Below are 13,752 nucleotides of genomic sequence, written 5' to 3'. Positions count from 1 at the left end.
GGTAATTTTTTTTTTTTTTTTTTGGCCAGGGAGGAGGCAGGGAGAGGGTACTGAGCTAGATGTGGGCTGCCCAAGGCTGGGATAAGATGGAGCCCCAAATTCATGGGTCGAGGGTCAGGAGAACTAGGTATAAGGGCTTATATTTTCCTGTCCTCTGTCTGGTCCAGCAGGGATTCTGGTAGATACACTGGGAGGTAGGGTAGGGGGACCTCTTTGACCTCTATCCCCACACAGCAGGAGAGAAGGGAAACGGTTAGAGACAGAGGGTGGGATCATAATCCCCTCTGGGGCTCCAGGTAGCTCTGGGCGGTGGAGAGGCCAAAAGATGACAGGGAGGTTGAAACCCATTCCTCCGTGGCGGGGAGAAGCCCGGGGTGTCTGTGTGGCCGAATGTGGGCCGACACTGCCCTCTGGTGGCTTCAGTTAGAATTGCCTGATTCCGATGCTCTGACCTAAGACAGCTCACCAATTTCACCTTTCTGTTCCACTTTCCTCTTCACCCAGTCTTCCCTGGGGCCTCAAAGCTGCTTCTTCACGAGCCACAAGATGTCTCACACGCAGGAATTTAATGAGCTCCCACTGTGTGCTCTGTTCTGTGACTGGTGTAGGCTTGTAGGTGTTCAGGTACAGTGAGACTGTCCAGGAAGGTGGAGGCTCAGTGCCACTTGACAGAGCCCTGGAGTCTCACAAGAGCTAGGCAGGGCAGATGCCAATACAGGCACCCCCTCCTGTTTGTCAGCCTCACCGTTCACAGTGAACACTGGGCTGTGTCCCTTCAAGCTTTATTTATTTAATTTGTTTGTATGTACATATGTATGTATGTATGTATGTATGTATGTATGTATGGTTTGCCTACATGTATATGTGTCAATGGAGGCAAGAAGAGGGGATTGGACCCCCTGGAACTGGAATTATGAATGGTTGTTAGCCACCATGTAGGTGCTGGGAACTGAACCTGGGTCCTCTGCAAGAGCAGCCAGTGCTCTTAACTACTGAGCCATCTCTCCAGCCCCTCCTTCAAGCTTTTTGCTGACAATGAAAACATACATTGTAGGGCATGGTAGCCCACACTTGTGATCGCAGATCCTTAGGAAATTGAGACAGGAGGCTCTGCATGTTTTTAATCCCAGGAGCAGAGGCAAGTGGATCTCTGTGAGCTCAAGGTCAGCCTGGTCTACATGCAAGTTACAGGCTAGTCAAGGCTGCATAATGTTTTAGTCCTGGTGTGGCCATTGCACTCATAAACTCACTGCATCTGTGGTGACCTACACAAGACCTGTGTGAGCCTGGGCCCTTCAACATTTCGCCCTGTATGGGGAAGGAGAGGGTCCTTCCTAAGGGACTATTGGCAGTTAGTGGTTGGGTCCTTCCTAAAGGACTATTGGCAGTTAGTGGTTGCTGGGGGAGGGGTATGATTTTCTTCAGGGGTGCAGCCAGTCACCCAGGCACCAGTCAATAACCCCCAGTCACTCTCGTGCAAGTGACTATACTTATACACAGCAGGTCACACACAAAAAGAAGATATGAAAAGTCTTCTTCCCAAAAGACTTGTTGGGAAGAAGAGGTTTCAATGGGAGAGGGAGGGGATGAGAGAGGGCAATTGGGGGTGAAAGTGACCTTCATTATATACATGTAGGAAGCTGTTATGACTTTTTATTTTGGGAGGGGCTAGAGAGATGGTTTATTGGCTAGAACACTGGCTGTTCTTGAAAAGGACCCAGGTTCAATCCCCAGCACCCACATGGTGACTAACAACCGTTCATAACTCCAGTTCCAGGGGACCCAATGCCCTCTTCTGACCTATGTGGGCATTGCATGACACGGGTACATCTACCTACATGAAAGCAATACACTCATACATATAAAATAAAAATAAATAAAATAGGTGGCTCCAGTGGGAGGCTGTAGGCCTGTGACGGTACAGAGGGTACATGATGGTGAAGCTGATGGCGGAGCTGATGGAGCAGGTGGCGCAGTACACCAGCGTGGTACAGGACTGTGAGTTGGACCTCCGTGGGTATAAAATTCCTGTCATTGAAAACCTAGGTGCTACCTTAGACCAGTTTGATGCTATTGATTTTTCTGACAATGAAATCAGGAAACTGGATGGTTTTCCCTTGTTGAGAAGACTGAAAACATTATTAGTGAACAACAACAGAATATGGTAAGTGTCTGCTTAGTGGAGGGTAATTTTCCCCGTGGCGTAAATGTTACAGTGTGCCCTGAAGATATTAGTGTATCCTGGCAGTTGAACCTACATGTCTCTTCTTTTTCTTTTTTTTTGTCTTTTTGAGACAGGGTCTCCCAGTAGCCCCAGCTGGCCTGAAACTATGTAGACCAGGCTGGCCTTGAACTCACAGAGATCCACCTGCCTCTGCCTCCCAAGTGCTGGGATTAAAGGCATGTGCCACCACACCCAGCCATATCCCTTCTTAAGATGAGAGAGAAAAGCACATTTTCAGTAGAGATCCAGAGATTAATTTGGGCTTGGTTTAGCCTTGTCTGCCACTATCCAGAAATCTTAAATATTTGTATGCTGACAGCAAATTTTTAATTTAAATTAAAACATGTTGCTGTGTATACATTTCAACTTCTAGAACAATTATCAGCAGGATCATTAAAAAGTACATAAAATTATTTTTCGTTGAACATCTGTGCCTCATACCTCCTGCTGTTTTTCTTTGCAACTGATTTCTAGAATATAATTTTGTGGAATTAAAATCGTTTTGCCCTTTGTCAGCTTTGGGCAAATTTGATGATTTGTGCTTTAAGCAATGGGTGAGTTGAGTGCTTTTAGATAGAAGCCAATTTCTGACTAAACATTCTCTTCTGGTGTATGTCTTGTGCCAGCTTTGTGAATGTAGAATCTCTGGGTCTTTCTGAACAAAAAAATGTTGTAAAGTTAGCTACATGGTATTCTTTTTACTCAGGAGTCTTTTTCTTAGATTCCATTAGAGCATGAGACAATGGAAAGAGGCCAGGAGGCACAGGTTTCTGAAGTCATCTTATTCCTATTGCTGACCCTGTGCCTTAGACCAAGGCTTCCTCTTTGTGCCTTGAGGCCATCCTTGAGATGGGTCTGGGAGGATCTTCTCACTCTGAGGTGTGAGATCTTTGCAAAGATGGAGATAAAATGTTTGCTTAATTTTTACTTATATTGAGAGCCTTTCTATTTTTATTTTAGCCGTATAGGTGAGGGACTTGATCAGGCTCTGCCCTGCCTGAGAGAACTCATTCTCACCAACAATAGTCTTGTGGAACTGGTAAGTTGAACATGGGGAAGCTCTATTTGAGGGGCAGGATTAAGCGTACTGCATACTTCTTAGAGAAAATTTGCAGAAATCTTGAAAATTTTACAGAGTACCTCATTCTCTTTGTCTTTGCCATCATTGTTTCAGTATCAAGGGCTTTTGTTTTATTTTTTAATTTGGTTTTGGTTTTGTGCTGGGAATTGGCAAGGCTTTGGAATTATTGTTTCGGATATCTTTTCTCACTCTGATTACCTTTTGATTTTAACTTTGTTGGGTGTCTCGGTAGGAAAGTTAGGTGTAGTAAGGAAAGTAGGTGTTAAGGTGTAGTCTAGTTCTATTAGTCATCATCATTACTGTTTCTGATGTTCTGTTGAAAGGTCCCTTTCCCTCCCACTTACAGAGAAACTTTGTAAGTCATTGTTTTCTAGAGTTGCAGTGTTTGATGTGACACCTAACCTCAAGAGACTGTTCTCAAGTGAGACAAAATGTAAAATACATGCCAGATTTCAGACTTAGTACTAAAAGCAAAAGTGTAAATTCTCTTAGTGTCTTTTTATATTGGTATAGAAATATTTTAGATGAGGATAAATATTAAACTTTTACCTGTTCTTCTATTTTAATGTAGCTACTAGAAAGTTTTAAATTGCATATCTGGGTCTCAGGAGATAGCTCAGTCAATAAACTGCCTTCCATGCAAGCACGAGAACCTGTGTTCTCTCCCCAAAATTCATGTTTTGTTTTGCTTTGTCTTTTTTTTTTTTGAGGCAGGGTTTCCCTGTTTCCTCAGCTGTCCTTTATCCACTTTGTAGACCAGGCTGGCCTTGAACTCAAAGAGATCTGCCTCCCAAGTGCTGGGATTAAAGGTGTGCGCCACCACACCCAGCTTGTTTTTTTTTAAAAAAACTGGGTACGGCCTGAGCTTTGTGATGCCAGCACTGGGGAGGCAGAGACAGATCTTGGGGCTTGCTGGCCAGCCAGCCCAACTGTTCATATCAGTTACTGAAAGAGGTATGTTAAGGTCTCACATCATAATAGTAGATTGGATTGCCTGTATGAAGTTCTGTCGGTTTAGATAACTTACTGATACCTACAGATTTTAAATTGGTTAATGTATTTCTGGGAACTGAGCCCTTTGATAAATCTGTTGTGACTTTCTGTCTTGTTATCCCTTTTTACCTTGAGGCCTATGCCATGTAATTTAATAGGCTCAAACAAGCTTGTTTTGGTGAAATTATTTTCATGATAAATTTTTTGCCATTCAAAATTTACTTGTTTGCTGTTGTTGCCTCTTTAAAAACTACATATGATAGGATATTTTCAATCCACTGTTAAGTCTTTTAAATAAATTATCCTATTTACACTTAGTGGCATTACTGGCATATTATACTTTGTCTATTTTAGAGCTTTTTGTTTGTCATGTTCATTCTCTATTTTGTATTTTTACATTTATGCTGTCTGTTTCTGTCATTCCATTTTTCCTTAACCAAGCAGTTTAGAATTTTTTTGCATTATTTCTATTAGCATCTTCATCAGAATTTAAAATTAACTAATATTTTAACCCTTCTCACCAGTGTGTCGTAGTGGCCTAACATGATTCATCCCCACAACTTGTTAATTGAATTTTTTTTTTGTAATACAATATTTTTAGTTAATTGAGAATTTCATGCATGCATACAATATATTTTTATCATAGTCACCACCAGCATCCACTCCTCCCAGATCTAACCCCCACTCTCTCCCAACTTTTTAAAAAATTATTATTTTTTTAACCCACGTAGTCCTGATTTGCTGCTCATATACTCATAGGTGTGGGACCAGCCACTGAAGCATGGTTGACCTGCCAGGGGTCACACCCTTAAAGAAAATGACCTCTTCCAGAAGCCATCAACTGCCAGTAGCTCCTCAAGATAGGGGTGGGAGCTCATGAGCCCCTTACCCCACATGCTGGAATGTCGAGTAGTTTGATCTTGTGTAGGCAACCACAGTTGCAATGAGTTTATGAGTGCAACAGCCCTGTCATGTCCAGAAGACACTGTTTCGTTCAGGTCCTCCCCAACTGCTGGCTCTTAGGAGTTGCTGATCTTGTGAGGAAGGGTTGTGCTACAGATGTCCTGTTTGTGGATGAGCCCTCCAGACACTTAATTCTCTGCACTTTATCAGTTGTGAGTTTTTTTGTTAACCACTGTCCACCACCCAAAGAAACTTCTCTGATGAGATTTGAGAGCTGTATTAATCTTTAAGTATAGAGATACAAATTTAGAGAACAGTTTGAACTATGTTCATTCAGCAAAGCAATAGTAAGTTTACCTCTGGGGCCTATGAGCTTCCCAGCCAAGGTTTCCTGGCCAGTTATAGTACCAGGCTTACATTTTCTCCTGTGGAAATAGGCCTGAAATTGAATTCAAAAGCAATTGAACCGCCATAATATGCATGCCACTATTTTACCCATGGGCATATTTTGTCATTCCAGTAGTTGTTATAGCTCACTATTGATGACCTTTCCCCTGAGCAGCCTGCATAGCACCTTTGGGTACTGTGAAAGCTAGCCAGCAGGGAGAAAGCTTTCTGGTCAGTACCTGTGACCAAAATGTATGCTGTCTTCAATAGGGTTTTAACCATCCGTTTCTCATGGGCAATCCAGAGCAATGGTAATAGCGTATACTGGTGGGTTTTGGATTGTTTATTTTTAGACAAGCTATTATTACATGCTGACTTGGAATGCATTATGTAGCCAGGCTGGCCTTGAACTCATACAATCCTTCTGCCTTTAGCCTCCCAAGTGCTGGGATTATAGACATGAGTCACTACACCTGGCTTTAAAACCAGTATTTCATCAGCACAAAGCTCGTATGTAGCAGGTACAGGGGTGGGGGGGTGTCTCTGGTCATTGCCTAAGGGATATGTGTGTGTGTGTGTGTGTGTGTGTGTGTGTAAATTTTATTTTATTTTTTTGTATTTTTGAGACAGAGTCTCCCTGTAGCCCCAGCTGGCCTGGAACTAACTATGTAGACCAGGCTAACCTTGAACTCACAGAGACCCGCCTGCCTCTCCGCCTCCCAAGTGCCAGTGGTGGCATCATGCCTGGCCTAAGGTATTTTTTTAATAAACTTTTTAAAATAAATTTATTCACTTTTTGTGGTACTAAAAATTCAACCTAGGACCCTGTGCATGCTAGGCAAGCCCTCTACCACTGAGCTACAGGTCCAGCTATTTTTCGTAAACCTATCAACATGCCATCATTGTTTTATATTGTGTAGGCGTAACAAACACTTTGTTTTATTCCTTTTGGCTCCTCTGTGGTGGTCGTAAGCTAGTACCAAGCTTTGCCGCTCCTTCTGACACTGTTTGTGAAGATAGCTGCTTGCTTTAAGAACAGTCTATTCCCCATTTTTGCTTTATAGAAATTATGAGCCACTTCACAAACATCCCCGCCATCCTTGTATAAGACCACACTGACCCTGTCTGCACCCATACAGTTTCAGTGTATATGCTGCAGAAGTGTGCACTCCTCTGTTTTAATATGTACTATTTGTTTCTCATTGTCCTTCCTTCCTGGGCTGCTCAATTTAGGTCTGTTTCAGTTTTTCCTTAGTGTAGGACTTTGTCTGGAAGGGACACAATTTGACCAGCCAGGGCTATAGAGCAAGACTGTGTCTCAAAGGAAGCGGTGGGGGGGCGGCATGAGGACCCACTTTGCCCACACCACATCAGACCTTAACTCCCAACTCCCTGTAGTTAGTATTGGAGTGTGCAGATCTGTGGGCTGTTCTTAATGGAGCATCTGTTGATTGCTGTGTAGTTCTCCAGTTTATCACATGCCTTCTTGCCTTCCCTTTGCTTCATTCTGCATAGATCCAGTCACCATGCAAGTCTAATTCCTCTCACAGTGATTCCTACTAACTATTGTTTTAGGATTTCTAGGAAATACCTTGTGATCTAGTTTGTTTTAGCTTTTGATCATAGGCTTTTAGTGTTGCTGTCTTTGTTCCATGATGGTTTCTGGGCCAGTTGGGAAACTTGAAAAACTATCCTGCTTTCCCATAATTTTTTTTTTTTTTTTTTTTTTTTTGCATTGTACTACTTGCTGGGCATGGTAGCACATGCCTTTAATTCCTGCACTTGGGAGGCAGGAGGATCTCTGAGATCCAAGCCAGCCTGGTTTACACAGTGAGTTCCAGGTCACCTTGAGCTTCAGGGAGACCCTGTCTCAAATAGTACTACTCATCTTGCTCTTAAAAATATTTGAAGAGATTGGGAGTGCGTGGCTAGGATAACTGTGCCTTTTCTCAAAGATAAGTGCTCTCCAAGGCACTTGCGATATGCAGACATACACCTGTAATCCCAGCACATGGGAGGCAGGGGCAGGAGGACCAGAATTCAAGGTCAGCCCTGGCTATAGGAGATCTATCTCAAACAATAAAAACACTACATTAGATCAAGATCTTGGTTTGTGTTTCCCTGTATAACTAGCTTGCTCTAGGGTAAGTCATATCAGCATTGGCATTGGTTTTTGTTTTGAATCATTGCTTAGTAGCCATTTTGAGATTACTATAGAAAACCAAATTTTTGATCTTCTGTTAAAGCAAGTATTAATACCAAGATTCAGAGATGTTCTAATGTATTCATCAGTTCATTCAGTAGGAGGAATTTAAGTATTTGTGTTGTGCTAGTATTGGACTAGGTGCCAGCACAGTGAAAAAACAAAAGATAATATGGATACTTGCTCCAAAGGCACTTGTATCTCAGAATATCAAAAGAGATACCATGTCTGTCAGCCTTGTTCTTATCTTGGCTCTTGTTTTATAGGGTGATCTGGACCCTTTGGCATCTCTCAAGTCACTGACTTATCTAAGGTATGGAAATTATGATGATTAGTGAAGTCCTTAAAATAACATCTTTGTCAGCTTGATCTTCAGACACTTGATGTTGGATCTCTTTCCTCAGTGTTACTTGCTAACTGTGACAGTGTAATGTGAAGAATGTACTTTCTCTTGAATTTTAATCATTACACTATTCAAATAACCTCTTAAATGATATGGTATGAGTAAGATTGGCGTTGTACCTTTTCTTGTAGCATGCTAAGAAATCCTGTAACAAATAAGAAGCATTACAGACTTTATGTGATTTATAAAGTTCCACAAGTCAGAGTACTGGATTTTCAGAAAGTGAAGCTAAAAGTGAGTATTATTTACTGATTGTGAGTCATTATAGAGTTCTATCTTATTCTTTATACTTTTACTACTGATTTTTAAGTTACTTAATAAGTGAACTTTTACCACTAGTTTGAAATTTAAAATGTGTGAACGAAAGCATAAGTCAGATTTTTTTTCTCATAGCAGTTTATGGTAGCACTTTGTTGGCCATTCCAGAGATGGCAAAATTCTAGGGCCACACAGTAGATTGTCCGCTTTGATACATTACCAATAAGGGGCTTACTGTAATCCAATTTTCTGCCTGTTAAGGTGGCTCTTCTCTTTATTGAGCGTGCTTGTTTTTCTACTTCTTAGTTCCTTAGGAGTCCATCCCTCTTGAAACTAGGAGAGAGAACTTTCTTTGGGAGCTTTGCCAGAGGAGGCCAGACCACTGTGCCTCCTTCTAATTTAATGTTGGCTTTTGGTGTTTTAACCAGCCCATAGTACTTCAGGAAATTTCTCTTCCATGTTTTCTTGAGGAATGCATCTAAATGCATGTGGTATCCCTATTTCTATTAACTCTGTGTGTGGTGTTGCTGTAGGAGCGTCAGGAAGCAGAGAAAATGTTCAAGGGCAAACGGGGTGCACAGCTTGCAAAGGATATTGCCAGGAGAAGCAAAACGTAAGATACGGATATCCAACTTAACTCCACTTCACCTTCAGAAACACTACTGTCTGGCAGTTTGCCTCCTACAAAATTAAACCCAGAACTGGTTAATGTGATTTAAATTTGAGTGCTGGTATCTATGGCCATCCATGATCCATACATCATGGGAAATTCCTACAAGGTTAGCAGAACAAATATTTGTTTGCTGTCATAATGTGGTATTATATATCCTGCCTTCTCTATAGGAAGATGGATTGGGTGGTGTTTCTGAAGGAGTGAGTTCTTGTATCAGTTTGTTAACAAAGATGAGATACTACACTGGTTGAATTACTTTCAAAATGAAAGTAAGAGAAGCAACTCAAATCAATCAGAATTTAACAATTACATTCTTCCTCCCAAGTTTCAATCCAGGTGCTGGTTTGCCAACAGACAAAAAGAAAGGTGGGCCATCTCCAGGGGATGTAGAAGCAATCAAGGTAATGGTGTATTCAAATTCGTGGACTGGAGAGAGCTGAGATGGGGTTAGAACGTACAGTGTGTCTGAGTTCTGAACCTGGCAGACTCCATTTTCCCATAGTTGTTAGGATCCAGCAATATTTTTAGTTCAGGAAAAACTAGCTTAAATTTACTATTTGACTGGACTTTGATTTGAATTAATTGCACGAACTAATTAAAAACATCTATGTCTTTCCTTTTCATGGGATACTTTGAGTGGTTAGTTAGCTTGGCGTGCTGTTTTAGGGTTTGCCTTAGATTTTACTTTGCTGAGTTTTTGCTATCTGACAAGTCTTGTTGTATTAGTGGAAAATCTTGATTTTCTATTTTAATGAAGCCTCCAGTAACAGAATCCCAGCAGATACTTAAGTTTAATTTTAAGACATGAAATGATTTCGTCTTCTCTTTTGTAAGAGCCTGCATCTAGTCCCACATTTTGAAAATTTATGATTTGGTGTCTAGGTTTTTTTTTTTTTGTTTTTTTTTTTTAAACATACCAGTAAAATTCTTCCCAACACAGAACTATGTAATTAATGTTCATGGAAAACTTGCTTTGAATTTCCTAGGTATCTTCTGGGTAGTTAATACTTCATTGCAATTAATTGCCATCTCCCTTTTACTGTGTCTTTCAGAATGCCATAGCAAACGCATCAACTCTGGCTGAGGTAGAAAGGCTGAAAGGCTTGCTGCAGTCGGGTCAGATACCTGGGAGAGAACGCAGATCAGGTCAGAAAACTTCTGTTTCTGAACTTCCAAAAGTCATTATACTCAAAGTGGTTTCTGGCTGGCATAATGGCACAGGCCTGTAATCCTAGCACTTGAGAGGCAGAGGCAGGAGGATCAGGAGTTAAAGGTCATTCCCAGCTACAAAGCAAGTTATGATCAATTGGGCTATGTGATACCCTTTCTCAAAAAAAATATGGATTCAAGCATGGTAGGCAAGTACTGTATCACCATGCTTGAGTCCACGGGTTCAGTCCACAGCACCATAAGACAAAGCAGTTACGTTGTTACACTGTCCATACGTATGTATCTATTAGCTGTTCTACGTGATAGAGATGCTCATGAAACATTTGAACATTTGTGAGCCTTTCACTTCAGAGAAAACAACTGATAGTTGTTTTACCAGTGATAAAATTAAAGTTTTCAAGCGGAAATTTAAATTTGGAAAACTTGGGCTAAAAGTATAATTGATAAAGCACTACCTAGCATGCATGAGACTCTGGATTCAAGCCTCACCACTACAAAACCATTGTCAGCAGCCGTGTGGGTGCTGGGAACTGAACCCTGTCCTCTGCAAGATCAGCCAGTGCTTTTAACCGCTGAGCCATCTTTCTAGCCCCCACTGCTATAATCTTGACATCTTCCTCGTATCGAAAGACATATCTGGAGAAATCGATGGGAAGTTAATGAATATGACTTATAATATTGTGTCAGCAAATGGCTCAATGTTTGGAAGATCTACAAAACTCAGTAAATGAATTTTTCCACATATTAGAAGTGCCTGTGTGGGTAAAGGATTCATTCAAAGTACAAGCTAGACCATTAGATTTTCAGAGAGTATGAAGAGCTCTTTGAGCAGATTTCAGGCCTCACTGTAAACCCACCTTTAAGAAGCTGCCACTTACAATGCAAGCATTCCCTGGTAGCTTTATCTAGAAATCTAATATCTGGATATGACTATAGAAGCTATCAACTTGAGGGGCTGGAGAGATGGCTCAGGGGTTAAGAGCATGGCTGCTCTTGCAGAAGACCCAGGTTCTATTCCCAGCGCCCACATGGCGGCTAGCAACCATCCATATCTCCAGTTCCAGGGGATCTGATGCCTTCATTAAATTTATTTTATGTGTATTTGTGTATTGCCTGAGTGTATATAAGTGCACCTGTGCCTGTGGAGGTCAGAAGAAGGCGTCAGATCCCCTAGAACTGGAGTTGCAGATGATTGCTAGCCTCCATATGAGTGCTAGGAATCAAACCCAGGTTCTCTGCAAGAGCAGTCAGTGTTCTTAACTGCTGAGCCATCTCTCCAACTCTATAAATAAAAAAAAATTGGGGGGTGCGCTCTTTTTGAAACAGGGTCTCCCTGCAGCCCCAGCTGGCCTGGAACTCACTATGTGGACCAGGCTGGCCTTGAACTCACAGAGGTCCACCTGCCTCTACCTCCCAGGTGCTGGGACTATGGGCGTGCGCCACCACCCCTGGTTTCAAATAAAATATTTTTAAAAAGAACCTATAGACTTGAACATGAGCAGTTTTCCCAGATAATTGAGTTAAAATATTTTCAGACTACATTTAACCAAAACCCTTTAAAAAAAAAAAAATCCTGCCACAAGTTACACTTGAACAAGTATAACAACTTTTTGTTGGTTGTTGGCATGTTTTCCTTTTCCTAATTGAGAGACAGAAAAATTACTGGAGTGTGTTTTTCAGTGTTTACAGTTTCTTGTGTGAAGTAATGGTGAGAACAGAACACAAATGTGACGCCTTGGGTTCAATCCAAAACACCACAAAAGACCAATAATTATAATAAGGAATTATCAGCATCAAAGGGATGCAGCGGTTTTGGCTGTGGCAAAATACCTTTATGACTTCTCTCTGGCCTTCCCTTCCATACTTGCTGTAAACTTCTTTAAGGCAAGAGCTGCTTTGTGTCTTTTTGTACCTGGTCCAATGCCTGCCACAGTACCCACAGGATGGGCGCTCAATCGGCTGTGTGAACAGATTCTGCAAAACTGACGTGACTTCTGGTTTTATGGGGTTTATTTTCAGGGCCCAGTGATGATGGTGAAGAAGAGATGGAAGAAGACACAGTCACAAATGGGTCCTGAGATCCCTGGCAGATGTCTCATAGGCACTTTTGGGACAAGTCTTGCTTCTTTTGAGCATAGAATAACAGTCTTGCTTGTATCAGCAACGTGGAAACAACCTATCAGCATTGCTGAATGCTTGAAACTGCTGCTGATAATTTTTTAATATGAACCTTGGAATCTAAATGTCAGTTTTCTACAAATGGTAAAATAAAGGCCACTCACTGTGCTGCCAGGTTGCTGCTGTTGTGTGTTTAAGTTAGACATGCAGTAGGATGCATTCCTAAGTAAGCATCCCTACCATTTATGAAATGTTACATTGAAATTCTTCATAAAGGCAGACTGGCTTTAGGACTTGCTCAAATCAGCATCCTTTGACTTTTATTTCTTTAAATTTTATTTTATATGTATGCGTATATTACCTATATGCATATAAATGCACCCATGTCATTCAATGCCCACAGAGGTTAGAAGAGGGTGTTGGATACCCTGGAACTGGAGTTATAGACAGTTAGCCACTGTGTGGGTGCTGCAACCTGAACCTGGGTCCTCTGCAAGAGCAGCCAGTGCTCTTAACTGCTGAGCCATCCCTCCAGCCCCTTTTTTCATCTATTTAATTAAATTTACATATGAGTATCATGTAAATTGTAAATTTGAAAAATTATAGATGGGAATGAGACTTCTGCTTGTTGGTGATAGAGTGTGAGCAGAAAAGCAGTGTCTTCCAGCCTGTGGGAAAGGGCTCAGGGTCATGGCTTCCCTGGGGGTAGGCAAAGGCACATTTTCCTCAGCACCTAGATGTTTTATTGTATTCCTATTCGGTTGGCATTCACCAAGGGAAGAAATTTTTGTTTATTAAATTATTTTATGTATTTTTGTTTTTTAAGTACTACTGCCTTGGGCTTTCTACTAGACATTCTAGTTTCGTTGGTTTAGGATGTTTTGTTTTTATGTTGTTGGGGTTTTGTGTGTGTGTGCTGTATGTATACATATGGATACTGGTGTATGTGCCTATGCACACATGGAGAACGCAGAGGCCAGTGTCCAGCCCTCTCATCTACTTTGTTCCCTTGAGTGTTTCTTACTGAGCATGGAGCCAGACTGGCAGCCAACAAGTCCCAGTGATCCTCCTGTGTCTCTCCCTTCACAGTACTGGGGTTACAGGCATGCATAGCCACATCTAGCTTTTTATATGGGTGTCAGGGATTTGAACTTTTAATTTTTAAAAATATTTTATTTTTATTTTATGTGTATGAGTGTATTGCCTGCATGTATGTAGGTGTACCTGTGTCACGTAGTGCTATGGAGGTCAGAGGAGGGCATTGGATTCCCCTGGAACTGGAGTTAAGGACGGTTTATAGCTGCTATGTGGGTGCTGGGACTCGAACTCGGGTCCTCTG

At 41.5% G+C, this 13,752-nt stretch overlaps 1 protein-coding gene across 1 annotated transcript; it reads left to right on the top strand.

Annotated features, from left to right (window-relative positions):
- Window positions 1–1,934: 1,934 nt before the first annotated feature.
- Snrpa1 (small nuclear ribonucleoprotein polypeptide A') lies at window positions 1,935–12,588 on the top strand. Its single transcript, XM_008849542.2, has 8 exons — window positions 1,935–2,164; window positions 3,185–3,263; window positions 8,058–8,104; window positions 8,326–8,428; window positions 8,986–9,065; window positions 9,451–9,526; window positions 10,178–10,271; window positions 12,315–12,588. The coding sequence occupies exons 1-8, from the start codon at window positions 1,935–1,937 to the stop codon at window positions 12,371–12,373; spliced, it is 768 nt and encodes a 255-aa protein (XP_008847764.2). The 3' UTR covers window positions 12,374–12,588.
- The last annotated feature ends 1,164 nt before the right edge of the window (window positions 12,589–13,752 follow it).

The sequence above is a fragment of the Nannospalax galili genome, unplaced genomic scaffold (assembly GCF_000622305.1).
Source record: "Nannospalax galili isolate Female #2095 unplaced genomic scaffold, S.galili_v1.0 scaffold124, whole genome shotgun sequence".
Taxonomy (NCBI): domain Eukaryota; kingdom Metazoa; phylum Chordata; class Mammalia; order Rodentia; family Spalacidae; genus Nannospalax; species Nannospalax galili.
This window is presented reverse-complemented; position numbering and strand designations above follow the sequence as displayed.

Bases quoted from the DNA above. Each gene is read 5' to 3' on its own strand.
- Snrpa1 (XM_008849542.2), top strand. From the start codon at position 1,935: ATGGTGAAGCTGATGGCGGAGCTGATGGAGCAGGTGGCGCAGTACACC. The intron at 3,264-8,057 runs GTAAGTTGAACA...CTTGTTTTATAG, and splicing joins ACAATAGTCTTGTGGAACTG to GGTGATCTGGACCCTTTGGC. The intron at 9,527-10,177 runs GTAATGGTGTAT...TGTGTCTTTCAG, and splicing joins GGGATGTAGAAGCAATCAAG to AATGCCATAGCAAACGCATC.